We start from the raw sequence: 22,656 nt of genomic DNA on the forward strand, positions 1-22,656 counted from the left end.
GGCAGGGATTGAAAGGGGAGGAGGCGGGGCTTCTCCCGCTGAGCGACGCGGCCCGGCAGCCAGCGGGCGGGCTGCTCGCCGGCCGCGTGGGCGGGGCTCCGCGCCGGCCAATGGCGAGCGGCGCGTGGCCCGGAGCGAGCGCCTCAAATCGCCGCGGCCGCTCAGCTGATTGTTTCTTTCGCAGCTGGAGCGAGGGAGGGAACAGTTGGCTGGTTCGGGGAGAGCCGAGCTGGCGCTGCAGGCAGCCGGGCGGGAGGGAGGCTGGCTCGCTGGCAGGGCAAGCCGAGCAAAGATAAATATATATATATATGGATTATTTTGAAGCTGGATTTGCCATGAATTGCATGGAGCTGTGAGCCCCCCCACAGCGGGTGGGTGCGCGGGGAGCGGGCACCCCTTCCCCCAGTTTGCACCCCACCCACACCCACGCACCCCTGTGCACAAACCCTGGTTTGCTGGGCGCCCAAGGGTGCCCCGGAGAAGGGGTGCCATGGTGCTGCGGGGCCCCGATCCCGGCCCCGGCCCCCCCTACCCGCTGGCCCTGGGACTCAGCACCTTGCACACGCTCCTCTACGCCGGCCTCTTCCTCTTCGCCTACCTGCAGCTCTGGCTGCTCCTCTACTACCGGGAGAAGCGGCTCAGCTACCGCACCGTCTGCCTCTTCCTCTGCCTGCTCTGGGCGGCGCTGCGCACCGTCCTCTTCTCCTGCTACCTGCAGGGCGCCCTCCTGCCGCCCCACGCCGGCCACGGGCAGCCCCGGCTGCCGCCGTTCCCCCGCTGGCTGCTCTTCTGCTTCCCCGTCTGCCTCCTCTTCGCCACCGGCTGCCTCCTCAATCTCTATTTCGCCGAGGTAAGTGCCCTGGGGACGGGGGGGGCACGTCTCTGTGGGTCTTAAATAAGTATATGTAGGTTTGCGTGTTTGTTTGGATTTTTTTGCATGGTGTTTTAAAAACAGAACAAAACAAGCGCGCGCGCACCCGGCAGCCCAGGCACGCCCCCCCCTTCCTCCTCCTCCTCCTCCTCCTCCTTCTTTCTGCCGCCCTCCTCTGGCTTGTTTGCCTCTTCTTGTTTACCACATTCTGGTGCATCTGCAAAAAAACTTGGGATGGATTTTCCTCCTCCTCCTCCTCCTGTGTTGGAGAAACTCAAAAGGGTTTTTCTGCAAGCCTTGGCTTGTGATATCATCTCTCTCTTTTAAGGAGGCGAGCAGTTTTGCAGAGGTTGCAAGCGCACACCCGGGCTTGCTGTTTAGGGCTCTGTAGTTCTAGATGTGCATGTAAATATATGTGTTTTTTTTCTCCTTCTTGCAAATAAGGGGGCAGTGCTTGCAGAGTACCAGCAACAGCCTCCCAGGTTGTCTCAGCTTGGGGCAGGGACTGCTGTCAGCCATTACGTCATGGCTCCGGAGCCTCTCTCTCTCCCCCCCCTCCCCCTATTGTTGCTGCATTCCTCCTCTCCCTGTTTTGCTTTCTCTCCTCCTTCAGTGTCAAGACCTTTGAAAGGATCTGGCTTTTAACCCTATTTCCATTTTACCTGCTTAGCCCTTTTGATACCATCATCAACCTAGGAAACTCTATTCTGTTAAAACTGTAAGCGAGTTTGCCACTTCCTATAATCCCCCAGAGAAGATGAAAGGGTCAGAACTGAAATTTTTTGTCGCTGTTTTTTTTTTAATCATCTGCTGGGGTTAATTTCCTACCCCTCCCACCCGGTGTCTTGCTGATCAGCTGTTTCCAAACCCCTGCAAACTCCCCCTGTCTCCCAAAACAAAACCACATTCAATTATGTGACTTCAAGATTTGTTCCCTTGAGCATATTGCACTGCAACCCCATTATTGTTGAGTTGGGAGTAGGTTACACCGGGTTCTATGGGGTTTATTTCCAGGCAGGTACCCAGGACCTACATACAGCCTCGAACACAAACCTCCTCTCTCCCTATTTCAGTTTTGGCACCCCTTGGCTGAACAGGATGATGCCCCCACTCTACAGCAGTTGGCTGAATTGCCTTAAAATTTCCTTTTATTTTGGTGGGTGTGTTCCTTTTGGGTCTCAAACAACACTCCCCCTCTCTGTGTGTGCGCGCAAAAGTGTCTTGTCACTTAGGATGCGGTGTCAACAATGATTTCATTCTCCCAGGGATGTTCACGTGATGAGCACGAGTGAGAGAGAGGCTGTTATCCCCAGTAAAAATAAGCACTGACTTCTCAAGGCTTGCTTTTTTTTAAGGCTCTCTCTGGGATGGCGAATGAGAGTTGATGCGGGAGTAACAAGGCTGCAATCCTCTAGCACCGTTGAGCGTAGTGTTGCTCTTCAAATGGATGTGCGCAGGATCATTGGACCACAAAATACTGTGCCGCACCTTCCAAGGAGAGGGGGTGACATTTGCAGGTGGCATCATCCATAGGCACCCCATAATCCTTGCGAAGGCAGGCTAAGAGATCAGGGTGATATTGGCTGGTTTCAGCGCTGTTACTAAAACATGACGTACTGGTTCCAAGGTTTTAAGGCTATCGAGGAGAAGTGCTAGAAGAGTCTTGCTCCTCAGAAGGTCTGACTTAAGAGTATTAGGCTTGAAAGTTGTTAGGCGTCAATCCAGACCTTGCTGAAGAGCAGGCTCTTAACCAGGGGTTGGCAACCTACGGCCCACAGGGGTCGTTTAACCAGCCCATGATCCGCCCCCGAACTGAGCCGCCTGCTCAGCAAGTCCCCATGTGCTGCGCTAAACTAGCGCGGTGCGGGGACTCGTTTCCGCAGTGCTGGAAATCGTGTCTGCACATGCGCATATGCCGGAAATCGCGGTCACACACGCTCATGCATGCGCACAATCCGGCCCACAGAGGGGTCTCCGCTGGAGTGAACCAGCCCAGGCGAGGTAAACCTTGCTGACCTTAACCTTTGGTGTGCCCTGATTTCTCCCTGGGTAAAGATGACTACTTGTGAGGCGGTAAAGGCAACAAGAAAAGCTCCATTCCATGGCAGGACATCTCTACTCTGACTGGCAGCTAGCAGCTCTCCAAGGTTTCATAGAATCATAGAGTTGGAAGAGACCACAAGGGCCATCCAGTCCAACCCCCTGCCAAGCAGAAAACTCCATCAAAGCATTCCTGACATATATGCCTGTCAAGCCTCTGCTTAAAGACCTCCAAAGAAGGAGACTCCACCACACTCCTTGGCAGCAAGTTCCACTGCCGAACAGCTCTTACTGTCAGGAAGTTCTTCCTAATGTTTAGGTGGAATCTTCTTTCTTGAAGTTTGAATCCATTGCTCCGTGTCCGCTTCTCTGGAGCAGCAGAAAACAATCTTTCTCCCTCCTCCATATGACGTCCTTTAATATATTTGAACATGGCTATCATATCACCCCTTAACCTTCTCTTCTCCAGGCTAAACATACCCAGCTCCCTAAGCCGTTCCTCATAAGGCATCGTTTCCAGGCCTTTGACCATTTTGGTTGCCCTCCTCTGGACATGTTCCAGCTCGTCAGTATCCTTCTTGAACTGTGGTGCCTAGAACTGGACACAGTACTCCAGGTGAGGTCTGACCAGAGCGGAATACAGTGGTACTATTACTTCCCTTGATCTAGATGCTATACTCCTATTGATGCAACCCAGAATTGCATTGGCTTTTTTAGCTGCTGCATCACACTGTTGACTCATGTCAAGTTTGTGGTCTACCAAGACTCCTAGATCCTTTTCACATGTGGTGCTCTCAGATGGGAGTGCTTTTCAGATGGGAGCTGCTCCCTGCCCTACCCATAGCTGCCAAGTTATCCCTTTTTTACAGGGATTTTCCCTTATGCTGAATAGGCTTCCTCGTGAGAAAAGTGAAAACTTGGCAGCTATGGCCCTACCTGGATTTACCAGGGACCTCCTACATGGAAGCAAGATGCCCTGACACTGAGCCACAGAGCATGTCGGCATGCAAAGTTATGCACCCATTGGCTGTGCCCTTCTAGAAAGTGCATTATAGGGCAAATCCCAATGGACTCTGTCCCCTGATGGTTAGTAAGTTGGGGCTTGGGTTCATTTCTGGATTTTCTGCCTTTGGGGGCCCCCCAGAATGTATTTGACAAGCTCTTTCTACATGGTGGTTCCCCTGAGAAATCTAGTGTCAAGTAAGGATCTGGATGGAAGCGTGGGAAATGAAGTAGAGTGGCTTGAGACCAATGTGTCTAGGGAAGGGCAGAGTTCCTCCTGTCTCACAATGATCTCCTAGGTGTATCTGCACTCCACATTTTAAACTGCATTCAGTTTGTTTGCAGGTCTAAAGATTGAGCTGATATTATGGGGTGCAGCAGCAAGGCAGGCCTGTTGACTTTAGACTACAGGGTTAACTGATGTAACAGCTCCTGAAAATCAAATCTGCAGATTAGAAACAATAGTTCTGAAGGAGAGGGAAATCTCTCGTTGATCTGAAGCTTGGAGGGGTGCTCTTCTTCAACCAGACTCGAAGGGTGAAGCCCGTTTTTAAAAAGGCAGCTTGAGGTGGAATCTGCCGCAAATGCCCCTTCTGAACTCCATGAGCTATGAGCTATGAATTCACATCTCAGGTTAGCCACGGAGCAAGGATCCTTAACATCAGTCCCTAGAGATAGATTGTGGAAACTGGTCTAAAAATCTGGCTGCATGGACAGGACAGCATCAAAGAGAAGGCAGACGTGAGACTGATGATTAACCCCAAGCATATCCTGTGCACACTTACCCAGAAATGAAGACCGTTTCTCAAGCCTGTGCATATTTGCTGAGGGATTTTTGAGAAAGCCTCTGTCCCCAAGGAGTTGTTGCCACATAAAATTTCAGGGCCAGGGATGGGGAGATGAAGCCAATGCCATCCAAATTGCAACTGAGGTGCATTTGGGAACAAATAAAATGCATGGATATGTGCCTCCTCCTCGAGAGGTCCGGAGGGTGGCAACACGAGAATGGGGCCTTTCTACAGTGGCTCCCCACCTGTGGGATGCTCTCCCCAGGGAAGTTCACCTGGCGCCTTCATTATACACCTTTAGGCGCCAGGCAAAAACATTCCTTTTTAACCAGGCCTTTAGTTGATCTTGAGGGACCCAGGTGGCACTGTGGGTTAAACCAGTGAGCCTAGGGCTTGCCGATCAGAAGGTCAGTGGTTCGAATCCCTGTGACGGGGTGAGCTCCCGTTGCTTGGTCCCAGCTCCTGCCAACCTAGCAGTTCGAAAGCACGTCAAAATGCAAGTAGATAAATAGGAACCGCTACAGCGGGAAGGTAAACGGCGTTTCCATGTGCTGCTCTGGTTTGCCAGAAGCGGCTTTGTCATGCTGGCCACATGACCTGGAAGCTATACGCCGGCTCCCTCGGCCAATAATGCGAGATGAGTGCACAACCCCAGAGTCGGTCACGACTGGACCTAATGGTCAGGGGTCCCTTTGCCTTTAGTTGATCTTACTGACATCCAACACCCTTTTAGAATGTGGCTTTTTGGGGGGGAGTATTGCGTTTCTGCTTTTGGTTTGATTCTGTGTATTGTGGTCTTGTTGTGAACCACCCTGAGACCTCCAGGTTGAGGGTGATGCATAAGTTGAATAAATAATACCATATTGGCCTGGATATGAGCCGCACCCTAATATAAACCACTCCCTTAAATTCTGCAGGCACTCACACCCGTTCCGTTTTACCGTATGTCTGTTTCAGCAGCGGTATCATAAAAGCCAGTTTTTGTAAGGTCACCAATTTAAGCCGCACTTTAAGTTTTCATGGTCAGAATTTGGGAGGGAAGTGAGGCTTATATTCAGGCCAATATGGTGGTGCTAATAATAATAATAATAATAATAATAATAATAATAATAATATATCAGATGTCGGGAGCTTGCCCCAGTTCCATGGAAGGGGGCACTGAAGATTTTACTGGAGAACTGGTCCCTTTTACAGATCTGGAATATTGAGTCAGGAAGCTTTGCCTTGCCCAAGAATGCCAGTGTGTCTTCTGCCAGGGAATGATTAAGCAGAAACCACCACTGCCACCGTATCCTTTGTAGAGAATTATTTAGCTTGCACAGAGCACCACAGTTGGGAAGCAGAAACTTGAGTGTGCGCAGAACAAAACACTTTGCCATTTGCACAATTCCCCTCGCTGTTTCTCTACTTCCCTTCCTTGGCAGCTCTGCATTTTTGCATACCCATAAGAAGGTCCCTGCAGCTAGATGAGGCCAAAGGCCTTTCTACTTCAGCAGTCCGTTCTCATGGTGTCTGACCTTTGGGTACAGTAGTTCCCTTTTCAGATATTCAATATTTCGGCTTTCTTTGCTTTCAGGCACTTTTTTCCCCCCTCTCATGCGCGCGCGCCCATGCACAGCACTGTGTGTGTGTGCGTATGTGTCTGTACCAGTCTGTGAAATGTTATTACACAAACCCACGGTGCTGCCGCACTAGGAATCCTGTGTGCTGTTCTGGTCAGCTCACCACAGAAAGGATATTGCACAGCTGAAAAAAACACTCAGAAAACAACAGCAAAAATCACAGGGATGGAGCAACTCTCCAAAGATGAAAAGTTTCAACATTTTGGCACTGCCATAGCTGGGGTGGGGGGATTTGCCAGGGTTTTTTGCCCTGGGCGAAGCCCCCAGAGAGACACCATTGAGGCTCCCAGCCTCTGTGTGTACCCAAATGTGCTTGGGGTGTGTGGCAAACTGGATCTTTGAAATAAAGCCTAGCTTTGCCCATTATTTGGGGCTCTTTAGCTTAGCAAAAAGGTGAGTGGGGGGGGCATGATAGAACTGTAAAATAAAGCATGGAGGAAGTGGTTAGAGAGAATATTTTTATTTCTCTCTTAATACTAGAACTCGTAGCCCAACCAGTGGAGCTGAATGCTGGAAGATTCAGGGCATGCAATAGAAAGGGCTGTCCTTTGTGCTTGGTTCAACTCTTGAATTTTACCAAGGTGGCCAACAGCTTGGCTCCAAAAAGATTGGAGAAATTCATGGAGCTTAGGGCTCTCTGTTGCTACCCTGGTTTCAGGGTTCCCAACAAGGGTATCTGGTTGGTGACTGTGAGAACAAGAGGATGGATGGGCTACGTGGGACTTTGTTCTCATCTGGAAGGCTCTTACATTCTTTAAGGAGGAAAAGGGGACGTGTTTCTGGCCTTGTTTCCCCGAGTGAAGGCTGTATTGTGGATTTACTCCGCAGTAAGGAGGATCACCGGGTGGCGCTGTGGTCTAAACCAGTGTTTCCCAACCAGTGTGCCTCCAGATGTTTTGGGACTACAACTCCCATCATTCCTGACCACTGGTCTTGCTAGCTAGGGATGATGGGAGTTGTAGTCCCAAAACATCTGGAGGCACACTGGTTGGGAAACACTGGTCTAAACCACTGAGCCTAGGGCTTGCCGATCGGAAGGTCGGCAGTTTGAATCCCCACTATGGGATGAGCTCCCATTGTTCGGTCCCAGCTCCTGCCAACCTAGCAGTTCGAAAGCACGTCAAGTAGTGCAAGTTGATAAGTAGGTACCACTCTGGCGGGAAGGTAAACAGCGTTTCCGTGCGCTGCTCTGGTTCGCCAGAAGCAGCTTAGTCATACTGGCCACATGACCCGGAAGCTGTCTGTGGACAAACACCGGCTCCCTCAGCCTATAGAGCGAGATGAGCGCTGGACCTAATGTTCAGGGGTACCTTTACCTTTAAGGAGGATCAGAAACTTGCATTGGGGTTGGGCTGGATGATCCTCGGGGTCCCTTCCAACTCTACAAATCTATGTACAGTAACAAAGTGGTTTGCCTGCCCTGAAACTTCTGCAGGCACAAACAGTATGCAAAGTGGGCTTGCCTGTCTTCTTCTTTGGCAATCAGTCGTAGCTAAGATTGTCTTCCATGAACACGGTCTTAACAGTGAGTCCGTACCGGTAAGTGACTGTGGAGGCCAATTCTGGATCCACACATCCTTCCACAGTGGGGACATAGATTTCTGCGTGGGAGTTGAACATGGTGAGGGTTTGCCAAGCGTGCCTTCCTCTTTACCCTTCCTCTTCTTCCTTTCATCCTGAGTTCGAGTGTTTTCAAAGCCAATTGGAGCGCTTGCAGGCAAGTGTTTCCCAGTTGTTGGTGTTTATACTACATTTTTTAAAGATTTGCCTTGAGAGAGTCTTTAAACCTCTTTTGTTGACCACCAACATTATGCTTTCCATTTTTAAGTTTGGAACAGAGTAATGTGCTTTGGAAGACGATAAACAGGCATCCGAAAAACACAACCAGTCCAACGAAGTTGATGTTGAAAAATCATTGGTACATCGTCACAAATGCACAACGTGAAGGATATCTGGAGGGAGGGAGCCCTAGGATGGAATAGGGGAAAACCTCACCCAAACCCACTTTTTCTCTTTTTCTGAACAGGTGATCTTCAAAGTGAAGTGTGCCGCCGAATTCAACAAGTACAAGTGAGTCTAACCTTTGGGGGTGGGAAATCGTAGCAAATTAGTTACCACAGGTTTTAATCACAGGTTAAAACTTGCCGCCGATGAATCAACGTGGCTTGATAAATGTGCAAAAGCATTTGAAGGGTTTGCAGCGGCGTCCGAGCTGCTCAGCCTTCTCGGCATAAAAACGCCGTTTCTGAAAACCGCCACTTTTTTCTTCCCCTTTCATTTCAACGTGGCCTGCATTTCAGGGCAATCCTGTTAGGGAAGGAGGAACCTATTGCCTCCCAGGTCTTTAGGACTACAGCTCATGTCAGCTCTGACCATTGGCCATGCTGGCTGGGGCTGATGGGAGTTGGAGTCCAAAACAGGTTCCCAGCATTCTTGTTTCCCTAATTGAGGGTTGGGGAAGCCCCCAGAAAAAAAATTAGCGGTTAAGGTGAGTAGAAGGGGCTGTATTGCCAAACCTTTAATTCTAACAAGACAGCTATTCCGCCTGGCCTTTAATTTGAATTAGTCTGATCCTATTCTCCCTTTCCTCTTCTATGAAGAAACCCTTTCTGGGACCCCACATTTAAATTATACCCTGCTCTCCTTGCTGGCCCTAGTAGGACCAACTTGTTCAGTTAGCCCTGGTGATCATTTGATGTCTACTGACTGGGTTCCCCCCCCCCCCCCGCAAAAAAAAGGACTCCTGAATTTTTGGATTTTATTGATATTGATGCTGTATTTTATGCTGTTTTTAAGTTGCATTTTAATCAATGCTTTATATTTGTTGTTAGCCGCCCTGCGCCCGGTTTTTAAACCGGGAAGGGCGGGGTATAACTAAAAAATTATTTATTGTTATTGATTATAATAGTTTGGATTGCTGGTACTCAAGGGGTTGGACAAATGCCCCTTTTTTGAGAAGACACCTGATAAGCCAAAAGTGTATGAAGGAAAGAGCTCAAATGGCCCTTTAAAAAAAAATACATGGGGTTATTTTATTTCTTATACAAATATAGAGCCACTCAGTGCCACCAGTATGTACAGCTCATTTAAGACTATATAGGGCCTTTATTCTCAATCATGGAACTCACTGGTGGGGAATCTATATATACAAAAATGTAAAAATTGTGAAACTGCGTGTTCCACTTTTCTCCATAACCGCTTGACCGATCGTCCTGAAATTTTGACACAACGATCCAGGCCACTCCCCAAGCGTTGTTGGGGACAAAAAACCCTCAAATCACACACCTGGGCAGGTATAGACCTGGTTTTCCACCAAGTCAAACAGCGCCCTCAAGTGGCGTTATACCCTCCTCCACCCCTTCCCTTCCTGTGAAATCTAAGCCACACCCGCAAACCAAATGACATCATCAACCAAGCAACTGAAACCACCAAGGCGGCCATTATCAGACCCCTAGGCTCCTGTCAGGCTGCTAGGCCCCCACTTCAATAAAACAGGGGGACTCTGAGGCTCGGAGGGATCTGAAGGGGGCCTATTACCCTCCATTTGACAGACTAATGCACAATGCAGCCATTACCAGACAACCCACAGAGTCTGGCCAGGGCCAAGGAATGGAGATGCAGGGCGGAGGCCTCAGGTCACATTTAAATACTATCCCAAGCCAAGGCCTCGCCTCTACTTTACAGCCTAAAGACTAGGCCTCGGCTCCATTTTACAGACCGGGCCTCAATCTACAGCCCTTTAAATACTATCCCGAATGGAGCCCTGGATGGTAGGTGGGGGGCGGGGAGGAGCCCAAATAGGTCATGGGCTGACATAGGGTGGGGGGAGCAACTGTCCAACAACCACCAAAACAGCCATTCCACCCCTAAAGCCCAAGCCCAAAGCCTATACCGGTGGCTGCATTAATAAACGCCTGGCAGCATTAGGCAGTCGTTCATCATTTCTCCTAACACGCACTTGGGGGCACAGCAAGGGGTTTTCGCTTTATAATTTAGTGGGCGTTGTGTCACATGCGAGGCTCCGGCGGCCATTTTAAGTAAGGGCAGTCGTGCCCCTTTTAACCTAGGCTTCAATTCCCCACTTTGTACTCGAACAGATCTTTCCCCACTTGGTTTACGTGTCGCCTCACGGGGGTCCTCTCTGCCCCCTTTCCTTCCCCCTTGTCTCCTGCAGCTAATGTCTTACTGCACCTTAAGGCAGGAATAGCCAACATGGTGCTTCTAGGTATCACTATAATAATATAATAAATATAATTTAAAAAAAATATTTGTATCCCACCCATCTGACTGGGTTTCCCCAGCCTATAAAAATATAATAAAACATCAAACATAAAAAACCAGAATATCTATTGAATTGTATAAGATTTCGAAATGCAGAAACAAAGAAAATCATCAAACCATTAATTCTAGCACACCGGGTTGGGGGGCACCTAAATTGTATAATTTGGCATCTCAATGATTGGTATTATTAATTGTATTATAATTTGTAAGATCCCGTTGCTCGGTCCCTGCTCCTGCCCACCTAGCAGTTCGAAAGCACGTCAAAGTGCAAGTAGATAAATAGGTACCACTCCAGCGGGAAGGTAAACGGTGCTTCTGTGCGCTGCTCTGGTTCGCCAGAAGTGACTTAGTCCTGCTGCCCACATGACCCGGAAGCTGTCTGTGGACAAACGCCGGCTCCCTCAGCCTATAGAGCGAAATGAGCGCCGCAACCCCAGAGTCGTCCGCGGCTGGACCTAACGGTCAGGGTTCCCTTTACCTTTTAAACATTTAACCAACCCCACTCCGATGAAAACAAAACAGTGGAACCAAAATTAAAACATTTTAGCCAGTTGCCTCAACCCAAGAGTTGTTAAATGGGATTGTAAGTCCCATTTCAAGGCGGCAGCCGCGATCCCACAACCAGAAGGCTGCCATGTTGGGACTCTGATGGGACAATATTCTGTTTCTGTTTCCAGGGCCGCCTTGTACGTGGGTTCCATCTTCACCAGCCTCCTCTTTGTCTTTGTGAATTTGACATGCGCGTTGCTGGCGCACGATGACCTCCCCGAGGACCAGCTGCAGTGGACGGTTTTCACCCGGGCTCTGATCAACGACAGCCTCTTCATTCTCTGCGCCGTCCTGCTAGCCTGTTTCATGTGCAAGCTGTCCAAAATGTCTTCGGCCAATGCTTACCTTGAGTCCAAGGTAAGGGTGGGTGGGTTGGTGAGTTGTTGTATTTTCCTCGCCTTAAAGTCTCCCATTTCCGAGGAGGGACGTCAGGTGGCTGGTCTCTGCGAAGTTAAAGTGGAAAATAGAATTCTACCTGAAGCTTGGAGTCCGCCCACACATCAGGGTGTAGAGGCAAGGCAAGCTTCAACGCCGAGGTGCTCCTTTCCTTTGTATATAGTGGTACCTTGGATCTCTAACTTAATCCGTTCCGGAAGTCCGTTCCAAAACCTAAGCGTTCCAAACCCAGGGCACGCTTTCCCATAGAAAGTAATGCAAAATGGATTATTCCGATGGCTGTTAACGACTGCTGATGACTGCAGTTGGTCCTGGGGGGTGGGGGGGAGCAAGGGCTGAGGCGCTAAAGAAAGCTTGATCATGCATAATGAGGTAAGAATCCAATGTCTTTATTCATCCCAGGTGGCTCCATGGCTTTTTCTCCCCAGGACCAATTGCAGTCATCAGCAGTCGTTAACAGCCATCTACAGGTTTACCACTCCCATCAGCCCATCACCCATTCCCATCACCCCCACCCCCCACCCTCTGAATATACATAAGGGTCTGGTGGATTCTGTTTCAGTGTATCTGACTAAGTGTGCATGCACACGAAAGCTCATACCAAAATAAAAACCTAGTTGGTCTTTAAGGTGCAACTGAAGGAATTTTTTTTATTTTCCCTAAAACAGCAATTTAACATGGATCCATAACATGAAAGCAATAAACAACGCACTGCAGTCACACAATCAATCAATCAATCAATCAGTAGCTGAACCGGGTTCCACACAGTCACAAAAACAAAACAAAAGGAGCAGCAAAACCAAAAACGCAAAATAGCAAGAACAGACCTCAGCGTAACACTCAGATCGGAAGCATGACACTCAAAACGGGGCATGTTTGGCTTCCGGAAAAAGTTCGCAAACCGGAACGCTTCCTTCTGGGTTTGCAGAACCAAGGTACCACTGTATTAGAAAAAGGTTCTTAAATCTTCTTTGCAAACAGGCGTGAATGGGCAAATAATTTTTTAAAAAATCTCGTCCGCCTTTGAAAAGATCCCCAATGTAGCTGAACCAAACTTGAAGCAAGAGGTCTTGACACTGATTATGTGGCAGATCCAGACTTGATCCAGTTCCATCCACACTGGAAGTAGTGCGGAAGGAGGGCTGAACATAATGGAAATATATTTTAGCATCTGGCAATCAATGTGGCCTTTTGGTTTCAGATAGTACATGGGGAGACGAGTCTAAAAAGGCCAGGATAGAAATTTTCACGTCGTCCTAGCAAATATGCTGGCTCATTTACCAGAAGTGATGGATTTTGCCTTAATTCTGGCAAGAGTTTACAGTGGTACCTGTGTAAATCCACCCCTGGGCATGTATCCTTCGGGATACACACGCAGCAAACCCGGAAGCATTTTTCTGGGTTTTGCCGTGTGTGCGTGTGCAAAAACGCTCTACTGTGCCACGCAGAAGAGGCACCTCCGGTTGTGAAAACCTTGGGATCCAACCGGATCTCCGGAACGGATCCTGTCTGCAACCAGAGGTACCACTGTACTCCTGAAAGACCTTCATTGGCTCCCAGTATGTTTCCGAGCACAATTCAAAGTGTTGGTGCTGACCTTTAAAGCCCTAAATGGCCTCGACGCTATATACCTGAAGGAGCATCTCCACCCCCATTTTTCTGCTTGGACACTGAGGTCCAGCTCCAAGGGCCTTCTGGTGGTTCCCTCATGGCAAGAAGTGAGGTTACAGGGAACCAGGCAGAGGGCCTTTTCGGTAGTGGCACCCGCTCTGTGGAACACCCTCCCATCAGATGTCAAGGAAATAAACCGCTATCTGACCTCTAGAAGACATCTGAAGGCAGCCATGTTTTTCATAGAATCATAGAGTTGGAAGAGACCACAAGGGCCATCCAGTCCAACCCCCTGCCAAGCAGGAAACGCCATCAAAGCATTCTTGTCATATGCCTGTCAAGCCTCTGCTTAAAGACCTCCAAAGAAGGAGACTCCACCACACTCCTTGGTAGCAAATTCCACTGCCGAACAGCTCTTACTTGAGGTTTGAATCCATTGCTCCGTGTCCGCTTCTCTGGACTGATGTTTTAATGTACTTTTAGTCTTTTGTTGGAAGCCGGCCAGAGTGGCCGGGGAAACCCAGCCAGATGGGCAGGGTACAAATAATAAATTATTATTATTATAATTATTATTATTGAGTCTGGCAGCAGAGCGGGAGCCACTTTCATTTCCCTGCCCATCCACAACTCCTCTTTTTATGGACGCTACCTGCCTCTTGTGACTCTTTCCCTTTCGTGCGTTTGTGGAATGTTTGTGAACGTTCCGTGACCCTGCAGCCTCTCGAGTTCCAGCACGTATCTGAAGAGCAGGCTGCCCGTACGGAATCGGCAGGAAAAAACCCCCAAAGTAGCTCTGAATAAATTTGTATCAATTAGCATAGATTATTCATGGAGCAGAGTCAGTTGTGCACGGAGCTTTATGGGCTTAACCGAAGCGAGGACAGACAGGTCTCTACCCTTGGCGATGATCTCTAAGGACATGGCCTCTTGCCTTCCCCCCCCCCTCACTCAATGCCCGAACCGGTTGCTTTTATCTCTGTCTGGAAATAAGTGTCTGGGCCCAACCAGTCACTACATTAGGGTAGTAAGAGCAGCCTCTCCATCTTCGAGGCTGGTAGAGTAAGCGATTCCTGCTCTGTCGCATCTCATTCTTTATGAACTTGGCATGCTCAAATATTTAAAAGCTGTTTTTCTTTTAAAAAAAGAAAGAAAGAGATGAACACCTCTTCCAGTTCAGTTCTCTCATGAACAATTTACCCAGCATAAAACAACCACTTAAGAAGAAAGATCTGAGCACCAACTTGCTGTATATTTAATGCCCTCTTTCTGTGTATATGTGTTTCTTTTTACAAAAAACAAAAAACTAGGGCACATCTGTCTGCCAAGCCTTGCTTGTGGGTTCCGTCGTCGTCCTCCTGTTCTCCTCGAGGGCTTTCTATAACCTGGTGGCGGTGGCGATCTCGCCGGATCACGTGCCCAGTCCTTTCAACTATGGCTGGGATAACCTTTCGGATAAGGTCAGTGGGCTTGATCCAGGTGTTTTCGAATTTCCATATAAGAGCAGAAGAAGAGTCAGTGGCCTGTCTAGTCCATAAATCCTGCCTTCACATTGGCTGTGGAGAACCCACCATCAGGATTCGAACACAAGACCCACTCTCCCCCAAGGTCGTTTCCAGAAACTGGTAATTCAGACACTTTGCTGCCTCCAACTGTAGAGGCAGTGCACAGCCTTCGTGGCTAGTAGCCCTCTCCTCCTTCATCTAAGGTGGTGGCCGTCACAGCCTCCTGTGGCAGTGAGTTCCATAGTTTAACTGTGCACCATGTTGAAAAGTACCCTCTCTCTTATCTGTCCTGAATCTTCTAAATAAGAGGTGTCCCACAGTGGAAGGCTGCACTCGTAGGACAGTCATCAAGGGCAGTCCCAGGCACTGTGTAGACAAGGCACCCCCCCAAACTCGGCCCTCCAGGTGTTTTGGGACTACAACTCCCATCATCCCTAGCTTAACAGGACCAGTGGTCAGGGATGATGGGAACTGTAGTCCCAAAACAGCTGGAGCGCCGAAGTTTGGGGATGCCTGGTGTAGACCATGGGTAGGCAAACTAAGGCCCGGGGGCCAGATCCGGCCCAATTGCCTTCTCAATCCTGCCCGCGGACGGCCCGGGAATCAGCGTGTTTTTACATGAGTAGAATGTGTGCTTTTATTTAAAATGCATCTCTGGGTTATTTGTGGGGCATAGAAATTCTTTTTTTTTTTTCAAAATATAGTTCGGCCCCCCACAAGGTCTGAGGGATGGTGGACCCGGCCCCCTGCTGAAAATGTTTGCTGACCCCTGGCACTGTAGCCTAACTCCTTGAGTGCTGGACTTGAATACATGCCCTGTTCCCGCAGGTTCGAGGCGAAGAAGCCAGCAGCGAAGAGTACGTGGTTTTTGGGGTTGTGATGTTCCTCTGGGAGTTCGTCCCTACTACATTCCTGGTTCTCTTCTTCCGGGCTCAGAGGCTGGCACAGAACTTGGTACGATCACGTGGGATTTGCGCGGATCACCTACTTTCCCCAGTTAAAAACAGAGCATGCCCCTCAAGCTGTGAAGACCGATTCGAAAGGAAATAATTATTTTAAAAAAAAACATTTTGTCGAAGCAAATCAAACAAATTGATAGAGTAGAAATAATGGAAGCAGGATATCCAAGAGAGGCTTAATATTTGTTTGGCGGGGTATGTAAGACCGTGAGGAAAACAAAATTTCACCATAGAGAGGGAGCTGTGCGTGGCTGTATTTGTGGTGCGTAAGATAAAATCCCACGAAGATAAGATTTTGCAATTGTTTTTTCAGCTGATGCTAAGCTCCACAAACGTTGCAAATCCTGCAAAGTTTTCCCCCCTCAACTGAAAGAGGAAAAGGAAATTAAAAGAGACTTTCCTCCCCCTCTCCCCCTAAGTGGTATGGTTCCCCAGGACTGTCTGCACCCCAGATCCATGTCCTAAAATCGGTGTCTGTTTTGATCACTTAGCTAACAGCCTCTTTTAACCAAACAGGCGCCGGCTGGAATGATAAACAGCCACAGCTACAACTCCCAGGCCTATTTCTTTGACAACCCAAGGCGGTACGACAGTGACGACGACCTTCCGAGGCTCAGCGGAGGAAGGTAGCGTGGTTGATTGGGGCCAGGGCGTTTGGTCGGCACCCCAGTTCAAAGCGTAGTGAAGGGCTGTATAGCTCAGTGGGTAGAGCAAATGCTTCGGAAAGTTGTGTACAGTTGTATTTCCGGTTGCGGCTGGGATCCGTTCCAGAGCTCTGGTCGGATCCCGAGGTTTTCGCAACTGGAGGCGCCTGTTCTGCATGTGCGCGTGGTGCGGTAGAGCGCTTCTGCGCATGCGCAACAAAACCCGGAAAAATACTTTTGGGTTTGCCGCGTGCGTATCCCGAAGGATACGTAACCAGAGGTGAGCAGAAATAGAGGTACCACTGTAGATGTTTTAGCTCCTTGACATCTGATGGGAGGGCGTTCCACAGGGTGGGTGCCACTACCGAGAAGGCCCTCTGCCTGGTTCTCTATAACCTCACAGCAGGTGGATTTGATTTAAATCGCTAGTCAGTAAGACTTGATTTAATTTTTTTAATTTATTTTTTTACGGAAAGACTCATTCTTGCTGGTATAGTCTTAATATTTACAACCAGAAGTTTTCATTTTTAAAATAATCAATTTTCAGAGGAGCTTTTACAGTATCAAAATTTACTGATTTGGTTATACTATTAGAAATACATAGACATGAAATTATTGTGAGGTTTAATAAGTTAACTGTTTATATTTGGACAACTTTTCTGCTGTACTTTATTGGAAGGAGAAAAATAATCATTTCCTTAATAACAATTTAAACAATTTATTTAACTAAAACAATAACAATATAGCATATGTATGCATGTTTGTTAACTGATGTGATTAAACAATTTTTTAAAAAAAACAGACTGAGTTTTGGCACATGTGAAAAACTTATGTAACTTAAGAAGGCTGTAACAGGCATAGGCAAACTTTGCCCTCCAGATGTTTTGGGACTACAATTCCCATCATCCCTCGCTAACAGGACCAGTGGTCAGGGACGATGGGAATTGTAGTCCCAAAATAGCTGGAGGGCCGATTTTGCCTATGCCTGGACTATAAAGTAACTTAAATAGAAAACTGTCTTTAGAAAAAACAATTCCTCCAAAAGCATTTTATTCTAAAAATCCAATTTAAATAAAAAGAAAATTTGATTTAAACTTTAAAAATCCAATTTAAAATTTAAAAATCTGATTTATTTTTTTAAAAAATCATTTTTATCCACCCTGCCTCACAGTGAGGGAACTGCCAGAGCCCTCGGAGGTGGACAATGGGGGCAGAGATGTCCCTTCACGTACACTGGGCCAAGACCGTTTAGGTGCATTTGGTTTTTGACTGGCTTTCCATGACCCGCAGAACTTCCCTCCCGCCCTCTTCTTTCTCTGCAGCCTGGCTACCCCTCAGAGCTCTGGCTGGTACGGTTCCTTGACGGGGAGCGACAGCTGCGTCATGATCCCGCCTTTGGTGGCCCCTCCGATGGACGTGGCCCCGCTGCTCTTCACCCACGGGAGCCTGGAGTCGAGAAGCCGCCCGAACCCCCGCCTGGTGCCGTAGGACTGGAACTGGCGCACCTCTCGGGGGGGGGGGCGCGCCTGGGTGGGAAGCTGGCCGGAGCGGGGCTCCAACCAGGTGCGCAGGACACGGCAGCAGCTCCCCGCTGGGTCACCAAATCCCTGGCGTGGCTCCCGAGGTTTCCAGAACGTGGGAACAGAAGGATGGGGGCTTTGCAAAGCCTACTCTTCTCGCCAAGCGGTACTTGCGATGATGGAAGCCGGTGTGGTGAAACCACAGCCCCTTAGAAGTATTCCGTTTCAGTGGGTCAGGCCTTCCAGAGGTTGATGGTACCTTGGCAACCGAAAGCAGCAGCAGCAGTTTTGGTGGCAGACCTTGATGGCTGGGATGCACTGATCTTTGCACTTTTAACCAAACTTTTTCCAAGGAGCGGTCCTCCTCCCTGCCAGCTACTGTCCTCAGCAGCTCGGGAAGACTGTTCTGGGTAACCCTTTTAATTGCACATCCACGGCTGGGGAAGTTTGTTTCCGTCTTCCCCGCAACGACGGGGGCAATCTCTGCATACTAACGGTGGGAACTTTTGGGGGTCGGGTGGGGGAAATCCTTGCTTCCAAACTCTTTCTTTCTTTTTTTAAAGAGTTTTAAAGTGGGGGGAACCGTAACAAAAAAAAAAAAAAGACTGTTAACAAGTGTGGCACAAGTGTCGTGGTCTCACAAGGGTTAAGAAGTTACCTTGATTTACTATCAATCTGTTTATTCTATTGGAGCCAATTCTTCATATCTATATATATATATTTTGCACGTGGTGGTGGAGGGCCCCTTGCGACCGACTGACTTACTTTGAGCATTGATTTATAAAACTAAAAAACGGTTCACACACTGGGGGAAGCAGAGCTGTTAATCGGTGGGGCTTTAAAAAAAAAAAAGACAGAATGGCTCAATGAGGACTAGCTGCATGCTTGCTATGGATATTGCAGAGGCAGCTGGGGGGTGACACCTTGGCTGCTTTTAGCCAGCCAGCTACAGGTGTGGTCCAGGATGGGATGGGAGACCGTTCTCAGGGTTTGCTTGCTTAGCGGCCAGGAAGAAGCACGTTTAGCATTTGGGCAGGCCTATTGCTCAGCAGAGGGGATTTGGGGGGGTGAGGGGATGCCTGTTTATAATGCACACAGCTGTGGGGGCTAGAGAAGCTGCAATCCCCTCCATGTTTCAAAATCCAAGCAGGCTGGGTGACCTCTTCTTATATTGGGGTCATTTCCACCACCTTCTGGCTGCAAAATCTGATTCTGTCCCCTTGTGGCGGAATAAAGACATGTCCCCGTCGCATAGAAGCTCAGATCAGTTCAAGAACCAGGTGAACTGAGAGGCAGGGGGCAGTATCTTGCCAAACTTGGCCTTCCAGCTGTTTTGGGACGACAACTCCCATCATCCCTAGCGAACAGGACCCCAGTGGTCAGGGATGATGGGAACTGTAGTCTCGAAACAGCTGGCGGGCCAAGTCTGCCTGCTTGAAGTGAACATGACTTCAGCAAAAAGGGCCAATTTTAAAACTTGTTGGCCCGAACAAGTTTAGGTTCTTTCACAAGCTCGTCACCCCCACCACCACCACCCCCAATGCGCGTTTGCAGATCAGCCTCTTGGGAGATCCATAGGGCTAGTGTGGGGAATCTTTCACCCGTCAGATGCAACTGAACTATAGTTCCCAACATCCTTGGCCACTGGCTGTGCTTGCTGGGATTGATGGGAGCTGTAGCTCAGCAGCAACTGGTGGGTCCAACCCCCCCAAAAAAGAAACACCCCTTGGCTGAGGTTATGTGTTTGGAGAGTGGCTGTTTTGGGGGCCTAAAGCCATTAAGATTGTCAGCAAATTCCACTCCCGTGACACTAACCTGCCAAAGTTTGCCATTTCCTTTCTCTGCGCTCGCAAATTCAGATGTTTTGTAGAGACAGTGTAGGCAGGCAATTCTTGTGTAATAAGAATTATTATTATTTTACTATTTATACCTCGCCCATTAGGCTGGATTGCCCCACATTTCTTGAGTCTGCATAGATTTCTTGACTCTGGCTTTCTGCTCAGCTCACTCTGACCAACCCTTGCTGCTCTTTGGGGCTTAGTTCTGAGGCTGCTTTGGGAAATGTGCGAAGGTTCATCTCCATTAGCAGACTCTTAACAGCCCCAGGACAAAAAGGATATTCCCCCCCCTTCCAAGGTATTCATGGAGCAAAACCTCAGGTGCCATCTGTAAGTGTTTTGTTTTAGGAGGGAAACATTTCTCATCTCAGAAGCTCTTTGCTTTCCAAAACTCAAGGTACCTTCCTGCAGTATAACTGTGTAGCTGTCCTTTTCAATTCGCAAGCTAATTCCGATGCCCCACGAGGAAATTTGGCTGGAATAGTGGGTGCATCGCCTGTTCACAGATCGAGAAGGAAAACTACATGTGACACCAGTTTTTGAAGTCACGCCAAAGTGCTGGCAATGTTTCAAGAGAGTGGCTGCAGAGATTGAGGTGTAGCGTCACAGGGTCAAGCCTAGGGCCTCCACCCTGCCAGACTTGTGCCCTTCTCCTCCAGTGTAGGTTTCGCTGCTTTTTATTATTATTTAAATTAACCAAGTTCAGCATTGGGTCCAAGTGCTAACCTGTGGTTAATCTGATTGGAACAAGCCAGCTTCGTAAACGGTGTTTTGAAGGAAACCCCTTTGCGGTAGGGTAAAAGCAGCTGAGCAACAGTAAACTGTGGTTTTTAGCGCTGCCTCAGGGTGGCCATTTTAGGGGGAGGGGATTCATAAACATGTTGGTTCCGACGTGAGATTTGACAGCTGCTAAATTTTAAGCACCCCTTGGAAAAGGCCGTATTGGCGTTGCGCGTCAGGATGTGCGCTCTCCCGGCCCCCCTCCCCGAGCTAATGTGAGACAAGGACCCCCTTCTTCTTCGATTGATCCTTGACTCGGGTAAAACAAGCCATGTCTCGAACTCTGCGCTGCCCTCCTTCACCCACCAAAGGCAGATGGCGCTATTAACACCCCCACCCACCCTGTTTTCTTTTCCGCTTAAAGAGTTTTACAATGCACTTGGAGCACTTTATAATTTTTGTTTTGTAGGCGGGAGGGAGGGCATTGTGTTAAGGGCTACAAGCTCCTTATCCAACATTTTGCACTGAACTGCATCGACTAAAGCTGATTTTTTTCCCCCCACTCATCGGAGCCACTGCCAGTCAGGACAGCGGGGTGGGGTTGTAGAACGAAGAAGTGATGGCTGACAAGAGGTGGGCGCCCTTTTCGTTCTCGCGGACAGCTGCTTATTTAAACGGAGAAACCCTGCCTGTGCAAGAGTTCCCCCGTTCATGGTATATGGTTTGAGGGGTGCCATTTTGCCAGCTGTCCCTTCAGCCCCCGGCTGGCTGCGCCCTAATGAATGTACGCCAAGCTTTAACCTCCTTCACTCTGAACTGTAACGCCGTTCATGTTTTGAAATAAAGAGGTTTGTTTTTCTCTTGTGAGACGGGAGTTTTCAAAGGCTCGGCTTTTGGTTTTTTTGCTCTTCTTCAACCTTTACAGCTTGTCCCAGCTCATGGAAGGAGGGGGCTAAGGATTATTGCCCTCTTGACTGGCTCATGGCGATGGAGACGACAAAACTAGAAAGGGGTGGTGGTGGAGAAATTTGCAGACGCACCAAAACAAAACAAAAAACCACATGAACTTTGTAAAAAAAAAAAAACCGGTCAATCTACAACATAGACTCCTAGAATGGTAGAGTCTTTTTTAAAGGGGGGGGGGCGGGCAAAAAGCCAAAATGGAATTCTCTGCCGTGGGCCATGAACGCTCCCCTCCAAAAGGTAGCGTATTTACAATGTCTGATAATTTCAACAAAAATGAATGCATTTTTTAAAAAAATAATAATTTGCATGTACCTGCAAGCAGAGCGGCCTTTGTTAACCTGGTGCTCTGCAGCTGTTTTGGACTACAACTCCCATCAGCCATTGCAGCACAGACCAAAACAGCTGGAGGGGTAGCAGACAGATGTAGAGGTTTTTTTGGAGTGAGGGGAATTAGCAGGATTGGGGGAAATGGCTGGAGGCAGAATGAAGAATGTGCCAATTCTCACCTACCACTGGGGGGGGGGTTGCCTCGGGTGCCGCTAGTTCCCAAGGGTCAGCTCTGAGAAACTGTGGTCTAGGACCTGGGAGAGCAAGGTTCGAATCCCCACGTGGCCATGAAGCTCTCACTGGGCCAGTCACCGGCCTACCTCACAAGGTTTTTGTGGGGATTAAATGAGGCAAACCATGGTGCCACCTAGAGCTCCTTTGGGGGGGGCGAGTTATTGGGTGGTTGTTTTTATTTTGATGATGTACTGTGTGGATTTATATTCTGATTTTATCCTGTGAAGCGCCCCCGAGACCTGCGGGTACAGGGCGGTATATAAATTCAAAATAATAACCATCTCTTCAAGGAAACGTACCCGTGTGGGAACATCATTTTGCTCGGCCAGCCTGCCCTTGGCCTCTCTCAGCGTCCTTCGCAATCATAGAATTGTAGAGTTCAGAGGGACCCAAAGACTCAGCTAGTCCATCCCTTTGCAACGCAAATTCAGGAAAATAAAATGAAAGAACAGAGCGTTTTGTTTCAGGTCTGTGTGTCCTACTTCTGTATTCATGCACGTTTTTTTAATTTTTACAAACCTGAGTCCTTTCCACATCATTTCCCCCTGCAGGTCACAGCTCGTTGAGTACAGTTGCACAAATCATTGCTCAGAATTCCTTTCTCGGGAGAAGTGGAGAGAATCTTTTTTGGGGGGGTGCCCTTCTCCACTAACATTCACAGTAAAAAACTAATTCAGGAGCGCATCTTTTTTTTCCTGAGACCAGCGTAGCAGTTCCAGAGTACGAAGCGTTTTGTAAAATGAGGTAACATTGAGCAGAGAGAGAAGGGTTGGACGGAGGAAACCA

At 48.6% G+C, this 22,656-nt stretch overlaps 2 protein-coding genes across 2 annotated transcripts in view; one reads left to right on the forward strand and one right to left on the reverse strand.

The window, feature by feature from the left end:
- Positions 1-738, reverse strand: part of TXNDC16 (thioredoxin domain containing 16) — a 44,240-nt gene extending 43,502 nt beyond the window's left edge. The window contains exon 1 of the mRNA XM_060270813.2: positions 599-738. The gene's annotated coding sequence lies outside the window, so the exon portion shown is untranslated. The remainder of the gene's footprint in view (positions 1-598) is intronic.
- On the forward strand, positions 9-21,210 carry GPR137C (G protein-coupled receptor 137C). Its single transcript, XM_035100108.3, has 7 exons — positions 9-850; positions 8,350-8,393; positions 11,282-11,510; positions 14,468-14,617; positions 15,491-15,616; positions 16,138-16,247; positions 17,588-21,210. The coding sequence occupies exons 1-7, from the start codon at positions 491-493 to the stop codon at positions 17,751-17,753; spliced, it is 1,185 nt and encodes a 394-aa protein (XP_034955999.3). The 5' UTR covers positions 9-490; the 3' UTR covers positions 17,754-21,210.
- Positions 21,211-22,656: the final 1,446 nt, after the last annotated feature.

The sequence above is a fragment of the Zootoca vivipara genome, chromosome 1 (assembly GCF_965207765.1).
Source record: "Zootoca vivipara chromosome 1, rZooViv2.hap1.1, whole genome shotgun sequence".
Taxonomy (NCBI): domain Eukaryota; kingdom Metazoa; phylum Chordata; class Lepidosauria; order Squamata; family Lacertidae; genus Zootoca; species Zootoca vivipara.